The sequence below is a fragment of the Chelmon rostratus genome, chromosome 18, assembly GCF_017976325.1.
Source record: "Chelmon rostratus isolate fCheRos1 chromosome 18, fCheRos1.pri, whole genome shotgun sequence".
In the NCBI taxonomy this organism is placed as follows: domain Eukaryota; kingdom Metazoa; phylum Chordata; class Actinopteri; order Chaetodontiformes; family Chaetodontidae; genus Chelmon; species Chelmon rostratus.
The window spans coordinates 24,652,122-24,673,958 of record NC_055675.1 but is presented as its reverse complement, the minus strand read 5'-3'; the positions used below and the strand labels follow the sequence as shown (position 1 = coordinate 24,673,958).

Below are 21,837 nucleotides of genomic sequence, written 5' to 3'. Positions count from 1 at the left end.
CGACCAACCAAACCCAGCGCGTTGACGGTGGTGACGTCACGCGTAACGTGTGGCGTGATTGGTTAGTCGGGCCGAGCGGCGGCGTTTGCTGTTGCTAGGGTGACTGGATGAAAGGATTGGATGGTACAGTACTATCGTTTCACGGCTAATAAAACACAAAAGTCTGCTCACTGATGAATAATAATTCTAAAGTGGAGTTCACTGGTGGTTTACCCTCTCGAGGGTACAACAGGGGGTGGCACCCTCGCCCTGTAAAGCCCCACTGCAAGCATCGCTCGTCGTCCTTTGAAACTCGGCAACACAACCAGGACTGGCTGGGCTTGTGGTTTGAGGGCTACTCACATACTCCGAGAACTGGAGTTACAGCTGGGTATTTTTAAAAAAATATTTCTATTTTAAATGTGCTCCGCTGTTTCACAGGCTTTGCTAAACCAAAGCCGATGCTATGGACTCCCAGCTGGGCCAAACCAGCATAGTCCAAACCCTGTCAAAAAATTCAAGAAGCCGAGTGGCGCCTATGTGAGGGTCTTGACTGGACTGCCACAGCACCAGCAAAATCTGGATGCTGGTCTGCTCCAGATGAGGTCTCCCCAGACAGTGCACCAAGCACCAAACGAGACAAAGACCCAGCAGTCATGTCCCTGAAGTATGCACTCCGCAGGGGCTGGAGGCCAGGAGGCCAGACAGATGAGGTGAAACATTCGAGGTGTTCACTGAGAAGGTTCTATGAGTCTTTGAAAACTTCAGGAGTCCTTGAAGATGTTGCAGGGATCACTTTGAGGTTTGAGGTGTCAGCTGGAGAGTGAGATGTGAGAATGTCCCAGAGGTCCTTGAAACATTTCTGTCAGAATTAAAGTAACATCAAACAAACATGATGTCAGTGTTCTTGTCAGAGATGTGAGGTCACATGACCAGCAGGGGGCAGCAGGGCTTCACAAACACAAATAAAACATAAATCAAACTTTCACGTCAACTCTGCCAGTCTGAAGCGACGACCCGACCTCAAGTCCTTGACAAGATTCCAGGAGTCACTGACAAGTTCACAGAGTTCCTTCAGCAGGTCCTTGAAAATGTTCCAGGAGTCATTGAGAAGGTAGTTTAATGGATTTCAGAACTGATCAGACCTATTGATCCAGCTGGAACTGATTCTTTTCTTGGAGCACTGAACTGAGAGAGAAACTGTTTTCCAGGAGACTCTGGACACACACACACACACACACACGCACACACACAGACACAGACACACGCACACACACAGACACACGCACACACACACACACACACACACACACAGACACACGCACACACACACACACACACACACACACTCACACAAACAGACACACACACACAGACACAGACACACACACACAGACAGAGACACACATACACACACACACTCACACACACACACAGATGGAAACTCTTACAGGGTTTGGTGTGTGTTCAGGAATCTGCAGTGAGGAAGAAACAGACTGAAGTCACATTTAAAACAGATGAAAACTGAAAACTTGATCATGTTTAAACTCGTTCTCATTGTTTCTAAAGAGATTCATCGATTCAGATACAAAGAGATTATTCATTCAGTGACGAGTTTCTGTTTATTCCAGATGATCAAACATCATCTTTAGTTCAACAGCAAACAGTGAATATCAGTCTCGTAACGATCTGAGCAAAGCTTGATTCTGTTCATCGAGAATCTGAGCAGAACATGACATGACCAAAATGACAAAATGGATTAAAAAGAGAAGAGGAAATCTAAAATATAAACAAATCGTTGGCAAAATACTACAACACATCCCAGAATAAAGTCTACATCTGTGTACATAAATGGACATTAAAACCAGCAGTTATTTTATTTAGTTTTTATCAGAATAAACAGCAGCTGGAGCCAACACATGCAGATTTATACTGGACATAAAACAATTCAAAGTAGTACTACTAAAAGAAAAGGTGTTTACTACAGGAACTGAAGGGGATCCAGCACTGAACCCTGAAGAACACCACAGCTGACTGAACAGTGAACCAGGTTTCGTTCCAACGTTCTGAGAGGTCTGAAGCCTTCTGCTAACTGTTCCTTTAGCTGTCTGTGCTTCAACATGGCCGCCTGGAACCATCAGCAACAAACTTCCATTTTCAGAGCTCTGCAATAATCTGAGTACACACTGTGATAAATACAAGTATAATACACACATAATACTGTTTACTGAACGCTAACTACGACAAACAATTCAGGTCTTCAGCCCCATCTGATTGATCTTATTATTGATCCATTTAACTTTGACCTTGGAGAAAAACGGAGGGCTACGGTTGGTGGAGACATCAAGGAGGCGGTTCTCCTCCACGCTCCGCCTAATGGAACGAATGTCAGCTGCTGATAGGCCGGTTTTCAGAGAGAGCAGCGCCGACACGTGAGCGTCACTGAGGACAGACGACAGACAGGAGTGATCAGTAAAACTTTGAAAGGTTAAATATCTATCACACCTGGTGGACAGGTGAGGAAAAACTGTATCATGTGAAGGAAAGTGTAGAACTCAGCATTGAGATTGTTTCAGACACAACATTTCATTATTTCAGCACCAGAGACAATTATTGTTATTAATCATTATTAGCATATTAAACATTAGCATGTTCAGTATATCTCTTTATATCTGTGTTTTAAAGCCTTTAAAGCAGCATCAGACTGAAGGATGAGAACTACAGACAGACAGAACAACACAGTAACTCCAGAAAAAGCAGAGACATGTGAACATGGAGTGTTTCGATCATGAAGTCGGGCTGTTACGCTGCAGGATTTCTGTCAACATGACTCCTCCCAGTATTTTTCCACTCACACTGGTGACACCTGAACCCCACCTGGCCACACCTGCCATCTCCAATGGCAACAAGGTGTGTCATACTGCTGACTTAGGTCATAGCTCCGGTGTTTGCATATGAGAACACACACTGACCTGAAGCACTGCCAGATTTAATCCCACAGAGGCCAGAAACAAAGATACGAGCAGGTAGAGTCCAGGGGACAGGTGTGTCCAGGTACACCTGCCTTAACTTGTGTGTCGTGTACATTCTCCTGACTTCCTTTTTGTGTGTAAAGAGTTAAAAACAGTGCTGAACACTGAGGGTGAAGGTATGAAGACGACAATTAAAGGAACACAGCAGCTATCGTCACGAGCACAATGAGGAAGCCCGGTTCAAACTGCTTTAGCTAACACTGATGTGCACCATCAAGAAGAGCATGAAAAGAACCAGATTTATACACACGTGATGCGTAGAAGCTAACGTTCACTCACAGCTCGGTTCAGTGTGGGAGAAGAAATGTTTGACTTCAGTCTTTAGTTGTAAAAGTTGGAGGCTGATGCTGACCTTGTTAGAACTTTATATGACACTGTTTGAACTTCTGCTCGACTTCACCAAAAGTCTCTATGTCCAAATACCACCGTCCAGACTACAGAAGAGAGAGACTCAGTCAGCTCAGTGCACTCACTGTCACTAAGGACATTTGTCCCTTCGGTTTGTCTCACAGGCAACATACATGCTGCCTGGCTTAATGCTCGAGCCTAAGAGGACCACCTGTGAATTTGAGGTAAAAAAATTACAGACTGTTACAGACTGTTATAGATTGTGTTACAGACTGTTACAGACTGTTACAGACCGTTACAGACTGTGTTACAGACTGTTATAGATTGTGTTACAGACTGTGTTACAGACAGTTGCAGACTGTTATAGATTGTGTTACAGACTGTTACAGACCGTTACAGACTGTTATAGATTGTGTTACAGACTGTGTTACAGACTGTTACAGACTGTTATAGATTGTGTTACAGACTGTTACAGACCGTTACAGACTGTGTTACAGACTGTGTTACAGACTGTTATAGATTGTGTTACAGACTGTTACAGACTGTGTTACAGACTGTCCGTACCTGAGATCGGGAAACATTCTGGCCATGCTGACCATCTCCAGCTGAAGACTTCCAGGATCCTGCAGACGGAGGATCTCAGCCAAGCTGCAGAGCATTTCACCCAGCCACAAAGACTCACTGCAGCCCTGAGGATGCAAACACAGTGCTGTTATAATTATGCTGCAGGACTACTACTAATGAGAGAGAAAGAAAGAGAGAGAGAGAGAAAGAGAGAGAGAGAGAGAAAGAGAGAGAAAGAAAGAAAGAAAGAAAGAAAGAAAGAGAGAGAGAGAAAGAAAGAAAGTGTGACGGCGGGTGCAGAGAGAGACCCAGGAGCGGAAACGGAGAAGGTTAACAAAAGTTTATTTTGCAACAACAGGCAATAACTGAAACAATCGCTGGCAGCGAGAGGTCCAAACAAAACACGAACTAAGAGAGGTCCAGAGAGTGCTGGGCTGTGTGGGCAAGGGAGGCACTGGAACAAAAAGAGAAGAGACAAACAATTAATCAAAAAAGTTCAGCAAGCTATCAAAACGTACTATACCACAGGAGACTGAGACCAACTGATACCACGGTACGTGGAAGTATACTCTGGCGTCGAGGAGTCACTCCGCAGAGGTTAAATAGGCGTCCTAATCTCCTGAAGTGAACTCAGGTGTGCCCAAACACTCCTCGACGCATCGGGGGGGAGGGGAGCCTCAGGAAAACAAAACGTAAAGTTACAGCCCACAAAACAGAACACAGGAAATGGACCTTCAAAATAACAGCACAGACAATACCAACCGCCACAGTACCCCCCCCTCAACGAACGCCTCCAGGCGTTCTACCCGGCTTGTCCGGGTGAGCGGCATAAAAGTCCCGAAGGAGAGAGTCATCCAGAATGAGTCCCCTGGAGACCCAGGAACGCTCCTCTGGACCGTAACCCTCCCAATCCACCAAGAACTGGAAACCACGGCCGCGTGGACGGACATCCAAGATCCGTGACACCGTGTAGGCGGGATGACCATCAATGAGGCGGGGGGGAGGTGGGGCGGCGGCCGGCGGGCTGAGCTCGCTGGAATGCACCGGCTTCAACAGGGAAACATGGAAGGTGGGGTGGACCTTCATAGAGTCTGGTAGCTTGAGCCTGACGGCAGACGGATTAATGATCTTCAACACCTCGAAAGGACCGACAAAACGGGGAGAGAGCTTACGTGACTCGACATCCAACGGAAGATCCCGTGACGACAACCACACCTGCTGACCCGGTCGGTACTCGGGGGCGGAGACGCGGCGAGCGTCGGCCAGCCGTCGGTTCCTCTCCGTGGAGCGGGTGAGAGCAGCTCTGGCAGACTGCCATACCTCCTTAATCCTCCGGAGGTGCTCCTTCACAGAAGGGACGGATACCGCAGTCTCCTGCTCGGGAAACAAGGGAGGTTGATAACCCAAACAGCACTGAAACGGTGACATACCTGTGGCCGAACAGGAGAGGGAGTTGTGGGCATATTCTATCCAAGGCAGGTGTGTACTCCAAGAGACGGGATGATGAGCAGCCACGCAGCGAAGAGCGGACTCCAGATGTTGGTTAGCTCGCTCTGTCTGGCCGTTACTCTGGGGATGGTAACCAGAGGACAGACTTGCCGTGGCCCCCACCGCCTTACAGAACTCCTGCCACACCTGGGAAGCGAACTGTGGACCCCGGTCCGAGACCACGTCGAGGGGAATTCCGTGAAGCTTGAACACATGAGTCACGAGTAGACTAGCAGTCTCGAGGGCAGAAGGCAGTTTAGGCAGGGGAACATAATGCACAGACTTGGAAAAGCGATCAATAATAGTTAAGATGACAGTGTTACCTTCAGATGGAGGAAGACCAGTAACAAAGTCCACGGCGATGTGAGACCATGGGCGGCTTGGGACGGGCAAGGGGTGCAGTAACCCCGCAGGGGGATGATGAGAAGCTTTTCCCCTGGCACAGACAGAGCAAGCGGCAATAAATGCACGGGTGTCGCGGTACATCCTCGGCCACCAGAAGCTCTGACGGAGGAACTGGAGGGTGCGGTGGAAACCAGGGTGACAGGTAAGTCTAGAGGAGTGAGCCCACTGGAGAACTTGCGACCGGACCGAATCCGGGACAAACTTGCGATCGGGGGGACCGGAACCAGGGTCCGGTTGTTGCTTCTGCGCCTGGAGCACGAGGGATTCGATCTCCCATGTAGCCATACCCACGATGCAAGCCGGCGGGAGGATGACATCCTGATGTTCCGAGTCCAGGGGAGGGGCATAGAGACGGGACAGGGCGTCGGGCTTAGTGTTACGGGAGCCGGGGCGATAGGAGAGGGTGAAATTGAACCGGCTCAAAAACAGAGCCCATCTGGCTTGGCGGGGATTAAGCCTCTTCGCGGTGCGTAAGTAGGCGAGGTTTTTATGATCAGTCCAGATCAAAAAGGGAACCGTAGCGCCCTCCAGCCAGTGCCTCCATTCTTGAAGCGCCCAAACCACAGCCAGCAACTCTCTATTCCCGACGTCGTAATTCCGCTCGGCCTGGGATAAGCGGCGGGAAAAGAAAGCACAGGGATGCAGTTTATGAGTCTGAGGGTCTCTCTGGGAGAGGATGGCACCAGCACCGGAGTCGGAAGCGTCCACCTCGACCACGAACTGACGAGTGGGATCGGGGTGTTTGAGCACCGGGGCAGAGGTAAACAGTGCTTTAAGCTGGGCGAAAGCCTGTTGGGAATCGGGAGACCACTGGAAGGGGATTTTCACAGAAGTAAGTCTAGTGAGGGGAAGAGCTACCTTACTGTAGTCACGGATAAATCTGCGGTAGAAGTTAGCGAAGCCGAGAAACCTCTGCAACTCCTTCCGGGTGGTGGGAACGGGCCAATCCGTGACAGCTTGGATCTTGGCAGGATCGGGTCTTAGCTGACCCTTGGCGATGATATAGCCGAGGAAACCCACTGAGTCAGAGTGAAACTCGCACTTCTCCGCTTTAACAAACAATTTATTCTCAAGAAGTCTCTGAAGCACTAGTCTTACATGCTGTCTATGTTCCTCTAGATCTCGAGAGAAAATCAATATGTCATCTAAATAAACGAAAACAAACCGGTTTAACATGTCTCTGAGGACATCGTTAATGAGAGCCTGGAAGACAGCGGGGGCGTTGGTGAGACCAAAAGGCATGACTAAATATTCGAAATGACCTAACGGTGTGTTGAAAGCTGTCTTCCACTCATCACCCTCCTTTATCCGGACGAGGTGATAAGCGTTACGCAGATCAAGCTTGGAGAAGATGGTGGCGGAGCAGAGTGGTTCGAAGGAGGGGTCGATGAGAGGGAGAGCGTACCTGTTCTTAACGGTGATGTCGTTAAGTCCACGGAAGTCGATGCAGGGGCGAAGGGAGGCGTCCTTCTTCTTAACAAAAAAGAAGCCAGCCCCTAACGGAGAGGATGAGGGGCGGATGAGTCCAGAGGCTAGAGAATCCTGGATGTATGTCTCCATGGCTTCCCTCTCGGGGCGTGACAGGTTATACAGCCGACTAGAAGGGAGAGGAGCACCAGGGAGGAGGTCTATGGAGCAATCGTAGGGGCGATGAGGAGGCAGGGACAGGGCTAACTCTTTACTGAACACAGGGGCTAGGTCATGGTACTCGGGAGGCACGGAGGTAAGGACAGGGGGCGTGGGAGGTGGTGGAGAAACACGGGAAGAAAAGGGGTTGGCCGAACGAAGACAGTGGGCATGACAGAATGGGCTCCAGGTGGAGATACTAGCTGTAGTCCAGTCTATCTGGGGGTTATGTTTAAGCAACCAGGGGAGGCCCAACACCAGGGGAATCTGAGGGGAAGGAATGACGAAGAATTGGATGTCTTCTCTATGATTCCCAGAGATTATGAGCGTGACCGGGACCGTACGTTGAGTGACCTGAGCTATACGTCGGCCGTCTAAGGCGGTTACATTTCTGGGCACCGGGAGGGATTCAAGGGGGAGCTTAAGCTGGGTGGCTAGTTCGGTGTGGATGAAGCTCTCGTCTGCCCCTGAGTCAATCAGAACCCTCATGGGAAGCGACTCACGACCCCAAAGCAGACAGGAGGGCACGGTAATACGGGAGGGAGAGCTGGGATTAGGGGATGTCTGACTCACCAGTGCGCTCTCCGTCACGGGTGAGCCTGCCCTTTTGGCGTCTGAGGGCAGTTAGCGAGAAAATGACCTCCCTGGCCACAGTAGATACAGAGCCGCTGGCTGAAACGTCGCTGCCGCTCGCTGGGGTGGAGACGGGTCCGACCCAACTGCATGGGCTCCGAAGGGTGAGAGGAGGACGTGGAGGGAGCAGCGGAGTGGCCGGAGGATCCGCCACTGGCTGAAGGGGGAGCGAGGGAAGCTGGCTCGTGAACATGAGAGAGGCGAGTCTGGGCTTTCTCTCTCTGTCTTTCTCTCAAGCGGTTATCTATGCGTATGGCGAGGGAGATTAATGACTCTAAGGAATCGGGTTCATCTCTGGAAGCTAATTCGTCCTTTAACTCACTAGAAAGACTCCGTAAGAAAACACCTCGTAGCTCTAACTCCCCCCACCCGCTCTCTGAAGCTGCGATACGGAAGTCAATAGAGTAATCTGCCACTGACCTCGCTCCCTGCGCCAAGGAGAATAGGCGTTTAGCAGTTTCCTGCCCCTGTCGTGAATGATCAAAAATACGACTAAGTTCCCTCGAGAAACTGTCGAAAGACGAGAGAATGGGGGAGTGCTGTTCCCATAACGCTGTAGCCCACTGCGCTGCCCTGCCCCGTAACAAATTAACTGTATAAGCTATCTTAGCTCTATCAGAAGGATAACTAAGGGGTTGTTGATCAAATACTAGTGAACAGCGCAAGATAAACCCCCCAGCATTACCAACTTCACCTGAAAAGGGTTCGGGGGCCGGCACATACGGCTCACGCTGAGAGACAGACAGAGAGGTAGATTGGGCTGCAGCGGTTGCCGGTGGGGGTGGCGCTGGTGTGGGACTTGGGGAGGAAGGAGGGCCACGGGTGTCCGTGCGGCTGAGGTAAGCGGTGAGGTCACGGACTTGGACGCTGAGACCTTGTACTGCCTCCATTACTCCCCGCAGCATGTCCTCGTGCTGGCCGAGACGTAGTCCTTGATGGGCGAGCGCCGCTCGAAAGGGGTCCGAATCCGCTGGGTCCATGTTTGGCCAGAGTATTCTGTGACGGCGGGTGCAGAGAGAGACCCAGGAGCGGAAACGGAGAAGGTTAACAAAAGTTTATTTTGCAACAACAGGCAATAACTGAAACAATCGCTGGCAGCGAGAGGTCCAAACAAAACACGAACTAAGAGAGGTCCAGAGAGTGCTGGGCTGTGTGGGCAAGGGAGGCACTGGAACAAAAAGAGAAGAGACAAACAATTAATCAAAAAAGTTCAGCAAGCTATCAAAACGTACTATACCACAGGAGACTGAGACCAACTGATACCACGGTACGTGGAAGTATACTCTGGCGTCGAGGAGTCACTCCGCAGAGGTTAAATAGGCGTCCTAATCTCCTGAAGTGAACTCAGGTGTGCCCAAACACTCCTCGACGCATCGGGGGGGAGGGGAGCCTCAGGAAAACAAAACGTAAAGTTACAGCCCACAAAACAGAACACAGGAAATGGACCTTCAAAATAACAGCACAGACAATACCAACCGCCACAGAAAGAAAGTAAGAAAGAAAGAAAGAAAGAAAGAAAGAGAGAAAGAAAGAAAGAAAGAAAGAAAGAAAGAGAGAAAGAAAGAAAGAGAGTAAGAAAGAGAGAGAGAGAAAGAAAGAAAGAAAGAAAGAAAGAGAGAAAGAAAGAAAGAAAGAAAGAAAGAAAGAAAGAAAGAAAGAGAGTAAGAAAGAGAGAAAGAGAAAGAAAGAAAGTAAGAAAGAAAGAAAGAAAGAAAGAGAGAAAGAAAGAAAGAAAGAAAGAGAGAAAGTAAGAAAGAGAGAAAGAGAGAAAGAAAGAAAGAGAGAGAGAGAGAAAGAAAGAAAGAGAGTAAGAAAGAAAGAAAGAAAGAAAGAAAGAGAGAAAGAAAGAAAGAAAGAAAGAGAGTAAGAAAGAGAGAGAGAGAAAGAAAGAAAGAAAGAAAGAAAGAGAGAAAGAAAGAAAGAAAGAAAGAGAGAAAGTAAGAAAGAGAGAAAGAGAGAAAGAAAGAAAGAGAGAGAGAAAGAAAGAAAGAGAGTAAGAAAGAAAGAAAGAAAGAAAGAAAGAAAGAAAGAGAGAGAGAGAAAGAAAGAAAGAAAGAAAGAAAGAAAGAAAGAGAGTAAGAAAGAGAGAAAGACAGAGAGAAAGAAAGAAAGAGAGAAAGAAAGAAAGAAAGAAAGAAAGAGAGAAAGAAAGAAAGAAAGAAAGAAAGAGAGTAAGAAAGAGAGAGAGAGAAAGAAAGAAAGAAAGAAAGAGAGAAAGAAAGAAAGAAAGAAAGAGAGTAAGAAAGAGAGAGAGAGAAAGAAAGAAAGAAAGAAAGAAAGAGAGAGAGAAAGAAAGAAAGAAAGAGAGAAAGAAAGAAAGAAAGAAAGAAAGAAAGAGAGAGAGAAAAAAAGAAAGAAAGAAAGAAAGAAAGAAAGAGAGAGAGAAAGAAAGAAAGAAAGAGAGTAAGAAAGAAAGAAAGAAAGAAAGAAAGAGAGAAAGAAAGAAAGAAAGAAAGAAAGAAAGAAAGAAAGAAAGAAAGAAAGAGAGAGAGAAAGAAAGAAAGAAAGAAAGAAAGAAAGAAAGAAAGAAAGAGAGAGAGAAAGAAAGAAAGAAAGAAAGAGAGTAAGAAAGAGAGAGAGAAAAAAAGAAAGAAAGAGAGAAAGAAAGAAAGAAAGAAAGAGAGAGAGAAAGAAAGAAAGAAAGAAAGTAAGAAAGAGAGAGAGAGAAAGAAAGAAAGAAAGAGAGAGAGAAAGAAAGAAAGAAAGAAAGAAAGAAAGAAAGAGAGAAAGAGAGTAAGAAAGAGAGAAAGAGAGAAAGAAAGAAAGAGAGAAAGAGAGTAAGAAAGAGAGAGAGAGAAAGACAGAAAGAAAGAAAGAGAGAAAGAAAGAAAGAGAGAGAGAGAATGATAATAAACTTTATTTACATAAAACTATTCATGCAGAAAATTAATGCAGTTATGATAAAATGATAAAAACAAGGAAAATAAATGACATTCTGTGAGACTTCCCAGGAAACAGTGGGATCTAACGTCCTGTTGTTCCTCCACAATAAGAGATGTGATAAAGCACAGAGGGACTGAAAAAGACGTCTGACGAATCAAACTGAAGTCAAGACTGAACGTGAAAACTGGACTACAGCGGTCCGGATACTGGGGGTTCATGTGTCTCACCCCCTCACTGAAGAACTCATTGATCTTTTGGGCGTCATCGACCATCTGCTTTGCTCCGCCCACTTGTTGCTCTCTGCTCCTCATCTTATTCTTCATCATCCTCTTCACGTACTGAAGAACTACATCCTGATGGAGGGCACACAGCAGGGACTGCAGGGGGGCAGAGAGACAGAAAGGTGTCAGTCAGACAGACAGGTGGTCAACAGACAGGTAAACAGCCAGACTCACCTGTCTGCAGGCTGGTTTCAGGTCACTCAGGTCTGTCAGTTCTCGGTTCAGAAAATCCAGCAGAGAGTCAACGACAGGAAGTGACCCGTCCAACCAGACAGATGTCCACAGTTGACTGAGACACACCTGAACACACAACCACCGATTATTGATTTTGTTTATTGATTATGAAATGTGATGATTGATGTGCTTCATCAAGGATCGACAGCGACGACTGAGCATCGAGGTCAGCAGGGAGGGGAAGACCACCACTGGAGCAGGAGCAAACATGGTCTGAGGTACGCTGCTTCGGATGCTTACAGATGCTTTGGTCTCCCTGATGGTGGAGACGACAGAATGTGGTCCTGGTAAAGACCTGATCCTGGGGGTCTGGTCTTGAAATGATGGGCTGTGCCTACTCTTGCAGGGTGACCTCTTTGGGGCAAGCAAGCTAAAAACAGTCTGGGTGGGGCAGGTTGACAGGGGGTGGTCCACCAGGGAGGCAGCCACAGTGATCGTCCGGGGGGGGCACTCGACCTTTGAAGTCTGCCATCAGACCTCTGGACCTGATCCAGACTGCGGATACTCGTCTTCTCTGTTCACTACACTGGCACCCTGTCCATGTGTGCTTGTGCTGGTCTTCAGGTCAATGAAGGGAAATAGTCCTCCAAGCCCTGGTCCAACCAGTGCTCTCTTCTGCCTCTGGATGTTTAGCCATCGCATTACTCAAAGGAAGCTGTGGTAGCTCATCTCACATGGTTTGAGTACACTTACTGTTCTTTGTCAGGAGGGTTGTTCTGTGTTTGGATGGTGTGCTGTTGGTCTTCTTTAGGAGGAGGTTTCCTTCATGCTTTCTACAGGCTAATTTTGGACCATTTGGAGGTTTTTGATGGGGAGACCTCTGATGTGAGGAGGTTTGCTCTTATTTGATTTCTCATACCGTTGGTCGGTCTACCGAGAGTAGAACTTCAGGATAGCTGCAGAGTGCAGAGCAGTCCGAATCGTTCGACTGAGCAGATTCACTTCACACCCTGACGGTTTCCTGTGGCTCTCTTGTTGAGGTCTGTGGCGAGGTGTGATCCTGCTCTTGAACCAGTAGGTATGTTTGCTATGTTTACCATCATTGTTTAAAATGCTACCATGCTACGTGCTAAGTGCTAAGTGAAATAATGTATTGCACACATTACAATGCTGACCTGATGATGGCGCTAGAGGAAAAGTCAGAGGATTAACAGTTATTGCAGTTCATGAAGAGGGAAACAGTGTCTGAAACACGTGTCATCATCACCTTCAGAGTTACTGCAGTACAATCAGTACAACAGCATTTGTACCTTCAGCTGGATGTGAATAGGACAGATGAAGCACCTGTACCCACAATCCCACAGGGCAGACAGAGCGTCCAGACAGCGATGTCTCCGCTGCTCCGACAGACTTCCTGTCTGACGGATGATGTAATCCCTGAGGACAGTCACAAAGAACCAAACAGTCTTCACTTCAGCTGCCTCGTTGAGCAGTGATTTCCTACAGTTCCCATCATGCCTCAGTGCAGGATGTTACACAACTGTTTTCAGCAAAGATAGAAATTAATAATTACCTAACCAGAACAATTAAACTTTAATGAGTGTCAGTTATTAATAATACAGCTACTAACTCTCTGTTTATTATTATGGAAATCACAATAACCACTTTCATCAGAATGTTTTATTGCCTATAAAACGTAAACGTATAAAATGGTCTGCAAAATTATTCAAATAATTCAATAACCATAAATTTCAAAAGAGGAACAGAACAGCTTAAAGTGATTTTCAGATGTATGATTTGTCTGCCTTGACTCTTCTGAGGACATGAAGACAAACAAAGAGCTGCTGATGTAAATTAAACAGTGTTATATGTGTCATATGCAGGTAATTGTACCTGAACTGCTGCTGACAGACCAGGTGAGCTTTGATCACTGAGCGGACGTTACTGTGGTTTCCCTTCACAAACTCCTCCACACTCTTCTTGTAGCTGAAACATGCAAATATCAGCATCAACAAGCCTTCGAATTAATATTCACATGTTCAGTGGGCGTGGCCTACCTGCTGAGGAAACTCTCCAGGTGAGCTGTGATCCTCTGAGCTTTTGTCTGGTCTCTGATCACACACCTAAACTCAGTAAGGGAGCTGTCTATAATCTGAAAACACAAACACCACCACAGATCCATTACCACAAAAATATGAAGGTTCAGAACTGTTCCAGTCCAAGTGTATTAACAACAAGACACCTGTATCTCACCTGCACTGACTGTGTCTCACCTGTACTGACTATGTCACACCTGTACTGACTGTGTCTCACCTGCACTAACTGTGTCTCACCTGTACTGACTACGTCACAGCTGTATGGACTGTGTCTCACCTGCACTGACTGTGTCTCACCTGTACTGACTGTGTCTCACCTGTACTGCGTCTCACCTGTACTGACTGTGTCTCACCTGTACTGACTATGTCTCACCTGTACTGACTATGTCTCACTTCCACTGACTGCATCTCACCTGTACTGACTGTGTCTCACCTGTACTGCGTCTCACCTGTACTGACTGTGTCTCACCTGCACTGCGTCTCACCTGTACTGCGTCTCACCTGTACTGACTGTGTCTCACCTGTACTGCGTCTCACCTGTACTGCGTCTCACCTGTACTGACTGTGTCTCACCTGTACTGTGTCTCACCTGTATTGACTGCGTCTCACCTGTACTGACTGTGTCTCACCTGTACTGCGTCTCACCTGCACTAGCTGTGCCTCCCCTGTTCTTATTGTGTCTCACCCGTATGACATCTATAGCCAGTGGGCTGAAGCAGTATTGGTCAATAAGTTCGGGTTTGCGGCCGCTCAGCCAGCTCTCCTCTTCTTTCTTCAGGGCTGTGTTCAGCCACAGCTTCACTTTGTCCTGAAGGACAGAAACAACATTTTACTGCATCAGCACTTTTATGATAAACAGAATTCCATTTGATGCAATGGAAACACAGAGAGTCCTGTTCCAGGATCTACCTGTGGTCAGTATCAACACATTATTTACTGAGTAATTCTTTGAACATGCTGATAAAGAATGATGGACTCAGCAGCCTTTAACTGTGTGTCAAATATTCTGAGGACATAACCAACACTAGACTTACAGACCGTCAGAAAAATTATTCATAATGAACGTCCAGCTCTCCTCCAGAAACATTCAGGAAACATAACGGTCATTGGGGGGCAACACAAACCCTCAGAGAGTGTTCAAGGAGCTGGACCCTTCTGATCCTGGTCAGAAGGGTCCAGCTTGAACTCAAGCCAGATCAGACCAGCTGACACCTGGTCCCTTCAGTTTGCTGTGTTTTACCTCTTTGTGGGTCAGGTACTGGTCCTCCAGTCGGTTCAGATGGTCCTGCAGCAGCAGAGAACCCAGACAGGCTGTCTTTATCTTTCCCCCCAGATCTTCGTGGTTTAATATTTCACTGGAGGAGGAACCACAGTCAAACACCTCAGACTATCAACTGGTTTTAAAAAACTGGTTCTGAATAACTGCTCACATTTTAACAGAAATTCACCTCAAATAATCGAGTAAAGCAAAATTCAGTCAACCTGACCGAAGTACTTTAATTCTGTTCTGAGTTTAATGTAATTGCACCTTCAGCTGAATTATTACACGGAGGTGATACATGTGTTTGGCTGCTCAGCGCTCTGTTCTTGAACACCGCGTTACACCACTGATACCAGTTACAACAGACAGACAGAGTTAACACTGAAGCACCCTAAAGCTGAATTAAAAAAGAAAAAAGAAGGAACTCCCAGCAAGACAAGACCGGACCAGTCAGTGTCAGATCATCTTACATGAAGTGAATACCTCCATTCAGACTCTGTGACGTGTGTTTGTGTGTCTCAGCAGTGACTCACTCTGGATAGCAGTGGTTGATCCAGAACAGCAGGTAGCTGCAGTCGTCTGTTTCCGGTCCAGAAGCAGCGAGTTCAGTCAGCCGAGCAGAGAAACTCTGGTGGTAGAGTCCGGCGTAAAGGTTCAGGATGTCCATCTGCGGAGGGTAACAGTCCTTCACCGTCCTCACCACCGTCAGCATGTCTTCCTTCACACGGTTCCCCATGCAACACACCTGCACAGGTGCATCAGCAACTTACACGAAGTTCTTTTAGGAATGCAATAGAGAGATCAGTCCGTGTTTTCTGAGTCATCACAGAGTGTAACTGATGTTTTTGGAGGTTAAATGAGGGGTGTCATTAGACAGACGGCTGTGAGTGTCATGTATTATGAAATCTGGACAGATTACTGATGCCGCTCTTCGTCTCACCTTCCTTTTCAGAGGTGAGGACAGACCATCAGTTCCACACAAGTCGTCCTCTGTGGCCTTCGTCAGTCTGGACTCCACCATGTTCTGCAGCAGAGCATTGTGAGTGCTGAGACACCTCTGAGGACGCCACACTGGGACTCGGCCCTCCAGACACCCCATCCAGCGCTGGTCCTGCGCCTCCTGCAGCTGAATGGAGGCTACAGCACTCCTCAGGACCTCCAGCTGCTCTGAGGGGGAGGTGGTGAAGGTGTTGTGGACAGCCATCCATATCTGCAGCCTGAGAGCCTCGAAGTCTTGCTGAAGCCGGTCCTCCTCCTCCTCACTGGGGGAGTCCTGTCTGAACAGCTGCTCTTCTCTGATGATCAGCCTCCTGCTGACCTCCTCTAACTGCTCATCCTTCTCCTGCTGACCCTGCTGCACAGCCTCCTCACAGTCCAACTCATCCTCTGCAAGGAACACAACATGGTGAGGTAGAGCAGGTTTAACACACCTGGGGGGGGGGGGGGTATATTGGCCCATCACAGCAGCCTGTTGATGGAGAGGTTATCTGTTCAGCAACAAGGCCGTACAATGTGCTTCAGCTAAGACATGAAAGGCAGAAAGACAAAATATAAAAGAAGCAAACACACATAAACCTCCGTCTGAGGACTACGAGGCTAAAAAGAGTTCTATAAAAAAGAAGGTAAAAATAAAATAAAAAATTCTAACAATGCAAAACGAAGAAGTCCAAATCATCCCAAAATCCAAAGAAATAAAAGCTGCCCTGATCCAAAAAACTGAGAGCTGGAACAGACCTGCAGTTTTTTTCAGACATGTGGGGCATAAAAACTGAATGCTGCTTCTCCGAGTTCAGTTCAGACTCTGAGCAGAACTGAGTCCAGACCGCCTGGGAGGTCAAACAGGAAGCCAGGATTTCAGAACTGGACTGTTGGTCTTAGCTGTCTGATCTGAGACAGCATTACAACAGTTGATCCCACTGAAGACGTTTTTCTAAATCCTTCTTTGGAAAAGTCCTTTAATTCTTGATACATTCCTCAGGAGATACTTCAGGTCTTAAAGTCTTCAGGTGTTAAAGCTGAGGTCTGATTCCAGGTCAACACCAAGACCTCTGAACGTCACTCTGTTGAGCACATGTGGCCCACATGTGTTGGCCAAGACAAGTGAGCTACATGAGTGTTTAGCAATGCAAAAACTGTTGGATTCCACTGTGCACCATCATGAGATCTCCACATTCCTGAGGAGCAGAAATCAAATGAAAAACTGCAGAGAACACTCTGAAAACACTTTGGCTCCTTTCCTCAAGTTATTCAAGAATGCTACGAGTGACGTCGAGACCGACAACTGCAGTCCCAGCGCGTCGCTCGCGCTGCTTTGGTCCGTCAGGTTCATTGAACACTGCCGTTGACTTCCCGTCAATTATGCCATCATACGCTCATGCCCTTCCATTTTGTGCATATTACATATTTTCCTTTACATTTTTAGGGCAATATTACACATTTTTTTACTGTTTTGTATATTTTATTCTTCTGTGCAATAGTATTAACACTATTCATTATTATTTTTATCTGAAGACAGCATACATTGTATTGTTTTTGGGGCAATACATATATTTTTAAACATTTTTTTATTTTTATAAAAAAAAATTTCCTTTTCAAAGTCAAAATTTCATTTTGCTTGTATAATATGTACATACATATACACATACACAATATGTACATGTTTATATTGTTTACTTTTTTATTTTGTATTTTATTTTTTTTCTTTTTCTTCTTTCTCTGTTGCTATTTTTCTCCCCACATCACATGCTGTTGTAATGCCCAAATTTCCCCGACTGGGGATAAATAAAGTTTTATCTTATCTTATCTTATCTTATCTTATCTTATCTTGTCTTGTCTTGTCTGTATGAAGATGAAGAGAGCCAGGACGGTCCCCAGCAGGACGTCTATGCTACTCACTACTATGTCCGACTAGTTGCTCTGCGAAGCCTCTTTCAGGTGAGTTCAGGCCCCGTGCAGCAGAAAGACTCCAATGAAGGGCTGGCAGGGGACCTGAAGAGGGTCCAATCATGGCTCGACTGATGACAGGAGGTCCTGTATGACCAGCCTCTCCAGTGACTTCATGATATGATATCAAAGCCACTGATCTGTAGTCACCAGGTGTGTTTGGCTGCTTTTTCTTTGGGGACAAGGCATCATGTCTCCACAGAACAGGGATCATCAGGCTCAGCTACAGGGTGAAGCTGTGGTGAAAAACCGCACAGCTGAGCAGCACATCCTCTGAGCAGCTGTAGAAAAGACATGGTGGGATGAGGATACTGGGGGAGGAGGGCAGGGGGATGTTGGGGTAAATAGTGGTGAGACACACCTGCCCCGCCCTCTGTGATCTTTCCTTCAGGTCTATCTGCACCTCCAGTGATGCCTTGATGTCATCAGAAAACCAGAGTTTACTGTTGGGGAAACAGGACACAGTCTCGGTGGTAGACTGCAGGCTAATAGAGGGGCTTGAGATAGACTAGGCTGCGATCTGATCTGTCCTGGGGAGGGAAAGTTATGGAGCTGTATGAGTCCTTAACCTTGGCATACAGCAGGTCAAGTGTTTCGTTTTCCCTTGTCTTGTTTAAAAGTAGGCACTGTCGTTGTCAAGGTGATGTGGACGCTTGGCTGCAGTGTTGATGATGTCAGGAAGCCCACCACGTATAAGCCAAGGGAGGAATGTAAATAATGATTGTGATGGCCTGGGAAAACCCTCTGGGAAAGAAATGTGGACAATTCGATGGAGGTTCTTTCACTGTATTGTGTCCGGTTGCACCATCTGTTATTCCCATAGACAGCGACGCCCCGTTCTTTCTGCCGCCATCGCTGCACCCAGGAGAGAGTCCAGGGTGCAGGAAGCACATACAGGAACGGAGCCTTCATGAAACACACTCCTGCCCTTGGTGAGTGATGATCTTATCTCTTATTAGTCGTCTCCTCCCGGCTGTGTGGCCGAGGTCAGCAGCCAATCCCTGGACTGTATTTATACAGCATTTATTATGAGCATTAAATCGGTGTGAGCGCGCTGTGAGTGTGGATACTCTGACACAAGGACACTTCGATGTAAACTGCTGAGGGCGGGGATCGAACCACCGACCCTCTGACCGCTGTACCTCCTGTGCCGGCGGTCACCTCTGCCAGGATAACAGTAAAAAACACCTCTGTAGCATCGCTCACGACAAGTAATTTGATTCAGAAGGATCTGAGGATTCTGTGAACGTAGAAAAAGGCATAAAGAAATAAAGAGTCACATGACAGATACAGAAAGAGTGAGAAAGACTCACGATGATGAAGAGCAACTCTGGCAGGCTGCTGGTCAAGATGCTGCCAGGAACAACACTTCAATCCTATTGGTTCCCAGCTGAGATCAATTGATTCTGACATGATGAGGTTCTGTTGGTTCTGGTCTAATAATGTTGTTTTGGTTCTAATCTTGTTCTGTTTGCTCTGATCTGATGCTGTGTTGGTTCTGAGCTGAGAATGTTCTATCTAAGGTTCTGTTGGTTCTGACTGGACATTCTGTTGGTGTTCAAAGGTTCTGTTGGTTCTGACCTGAGAATGTTCTATCTAAGGTTCTGTTGGTTCAGAGCTGAGAATGTTCTATCTGAGGTTCTGTTGGTTCTGACCTGAGAATGTTCTATCTAAGGTTCTGTTGGTTCAGAGCTGAGAATGTTCTATCTAAGGTTCTGTTGGTTCTGACTGGACATTCTGTTGGTGTTCAAAGGTTCTGTTGGTTCTGACCTAAGAATGTTCTATCTAAGGTTCTGTTGGTTCAGAGCTGAGAATGTTCTATCTGAGGTTCTGTTGGTTCTGACCTGAGAATGTTCTATCTGAGGTTCTGTTGGTTCTGACTGGACATTCTGTTGGTGTTCAAAGGTTCTGTTGGTTCTGACCTGCAGTGTGGGTGTGGTTCTGCTGTCTGCGGTTCTTCCATATCTTAACAGGGTTCTTCAGTTTCGGCAGTCTCCTCCTCTCTCCATCTCGGTTCTCCTCGACTCCTCCTGCTGAACATTCAACTTTATCTTAACTTTTACATGTTTGATTTCTTTTAATTCGTCATTTTGCGTTTTATAAATCACATTAAAGAAATGTGACATGAAGAGAACAAACAAACATTTCATTTACAGCCTGAAACCATCTTTGATAAGAGAGTTGAAACATGAAATAAATGACTTGTGTTTTTTAAGAGTTTGGTCCCTGAAATACTCAAACCTGAATAAATTAATTATTTTGAATATGAGACTAATAAATACATTTATTTAACATCATAAACGTCCATAAACACTTTTATTATTTCTGCATCAGGACAAAATCCTTGAAAACCGTCTTTGAAAAGTTGAACCAAGTTAAAAAAAAAGTCCCTTAACTCGTTTTATTATATTATAGATTTCCACAATAAACGTCAAATCATTCTAATAACTAATAATTACAATAGTTAGAATGATTATTTAAACTATTAATAATTAATATCAGAGCAGACGGAACACTGAACGCGTCACTTTGCTCAGTATTAAAAGACGTTTCACGTTTGAAAAGGATCAATAAACCGTCATCAATCACGTGTCTGTGATCAGGACGGAAATAAATCATCCTTCAGAATAAAACAGTCATCATTAAAACCAAGTTTTACATTAGAACAAACATACAGCAGCTTCCTCCTACCTTCCATCTCTCGGTCATTTCATTCTGCGACGGAGCCGCCCGGACGAGGGGCGGGGTTAGACGGAGGGTGAGGTGGAGCTAGCGGTCTGTCTGTCTGTCTGTCTGTCTGTCCGTCTGTCCCTCTGTCTGTCTGTCTGTAGGACAGTTCAGGTGAATATTAGTAATAACTACTCTACACACTCTCATTTCCTGTCTGATGAAGAGGATGAAGATCAAACAGGGCTTCAGTCTGCAGATTAGACAGAAAATCAATATTTATTATTTATTTTTATGAATTTGATTTGTATTTATTTATTTTCTCTTTTTGTTTATTTTTATACTCATTTCATTCATTGATTCTGTGTTTCTTTAATAAAATAAATAAAATATTCTCTTCGATCCTGAAATGTTTGCTGTAGTTTTTTCTCTTTGTTTATTTTATTTTTCTTATTAAATCCAGATGAATTATGAAAAAAAATCATAAACCAAATAAAATAAAACTGAAGTGACAGAGCGATGTGTTGAAAATAAAGACCAAACAGGTGAAGAGTTGGTGAACAGAGACCTGCTGGCTCTCTGGTCTGCAGCGCCTCCCAGAGGACAGCAGCTCACAGTGCAGGCTGACTGACTACACACCGATATGAAATCTGCTCTGCGCTTATTTCTGAGTCTCAGATTTCATGACTACATGACATCATCACCATCATCATCATCATCATCATCACCATCATCACCATCATCATCATCACCATCATCATCATCATCATCACCATCACCATCATCAGCATCATCATCATAATCATCACCATCATCATTATCATCATCATCATCATCACCATCACCATCATCACCATCATCATCATCACCATCACCATCATCATCATCATCACCATCATCATCATCACCATCACCATCACCATCATCATCATCATCATCACCATCACCATCATCATCATCATCACCATCATCATCATCACCATCACCATCATTATCACCATCATCATCATCACCATCACCATCACCATCATCATCATCATCATCATCACCATCATCACCATCATCATCATCATCATCATCATCAGCAGCTGTCCCGTCATTCAGGATCTTTTTCATCAGACTCATCAAAAACAGAAGCTTCAGAGAAACTTGATGATCTCACCTCTGCTGCTCTGAATCCTGCCGGACAGCAAGTTAACCCACATCGTCAGGACCAGGATCCACTGGGCGCTTCAGAACAGGGTCCAGAGGATCCGGAATAACAGGCCCCTGCAGAGAACTGCAGAGTCTGAAACCTGGTCTGAAGGGCTGAACAATTCGGTGTGTCCCAGCATCTCAGACCTGCAGCTGCTTTTACTTTCACTCTCTGTTTGAGCTGTGGCTGCAGTTTAATTCAGCCCAAACCCTCCTCCCCCTCCTCCTCCTCCTCCTCCCCCTTCAGCAGCTTGCCTGCAGAC

At 46.1% G+C, this 21,837-nt stretch overlaps 1 protein-coding gene across 3 annotated transcripts; it reads right to left on the bottom strand.

The window, feature by feature from the left end:
- Positions 1–1,588: 1,588 nt before the first annotated feature.
- tnfaip2a (tumor necrosis factor, alpha-induced protein 2a) lies at positions 1,589–21,664 on the bottom strand. Of its 3 annotated transcripts, XM_041958910.1 has the most exons (14): positions 21,543–21,654; positions 20,405–20,538; positions 19,636–19,746; positions 15,711–16,156; positions 15,304–15,515; positions 14,750–14,864; positions 14,195–14,317; positions 13,471–13,565; positions 13,307–13,399; positions 12,724–12,850; positions 11,414–11,539; positions 11,186–11,335; positions 3,924–4,048; positions 1,589–2,421 (listed from the first exon to the last, which is right to left on the bottom strand). In XM_041958910.1, exons 2-14 carry the CDS (start codon positions 20,409–20,411, stop codon positions 2,232–2,234), a joined length of 1,920 nt encoding a protein of 639 aa, XP_041814844.1. In that variant the 5' UTR covers positions 20,412–20,538; positions 21,543–21,654; the 3' UTR covers positions 1,589–2,231. The 3 variants fall into 3 exon arrangements, with proteins under 3 accessions (XP_041814844.1, XP_041814843.1, XP_041814845.1); XM_041958909.1 differs by lacking the exon at positions 20,405–20,538 and having other exon boundaries at positions 21,543–21,664; XM_041958911.1 differs by lacking the exons at positions 11,186–11,335; positions 11,414–11,539; positions 20,405–20,538 and having other exon boundaries at positions 21,543–21,664.
- Between the last annotated feature and the right edge of the window lie 173 nt (positions 21,665–21,837).

Bases quoted from the DNA above. Each gene is read 5' to 3' on its own strand.
- tnfaip2a (XM_041958909.1), bottom strand. From the start codon at position 21,585: ATGTGGGTTAACTTGCTGTCCGGCAGGATTCAGAGCAGCAGAG. The intron at 14,318-14,749 runs GTAAAACACAGC...TCTGTCCTTCAG, and splicing joins AGTACCTGACCCACAAAGAG to GACAAAGTGAAGCTGTGGCT. The intron at 12,851-13,306 runs GTACAATTACCT...GACTGTCCTCAG, and splicing joins GTCTGTCAGCAGCAGTTCAG to GGATTACATCATCCGTCAGA.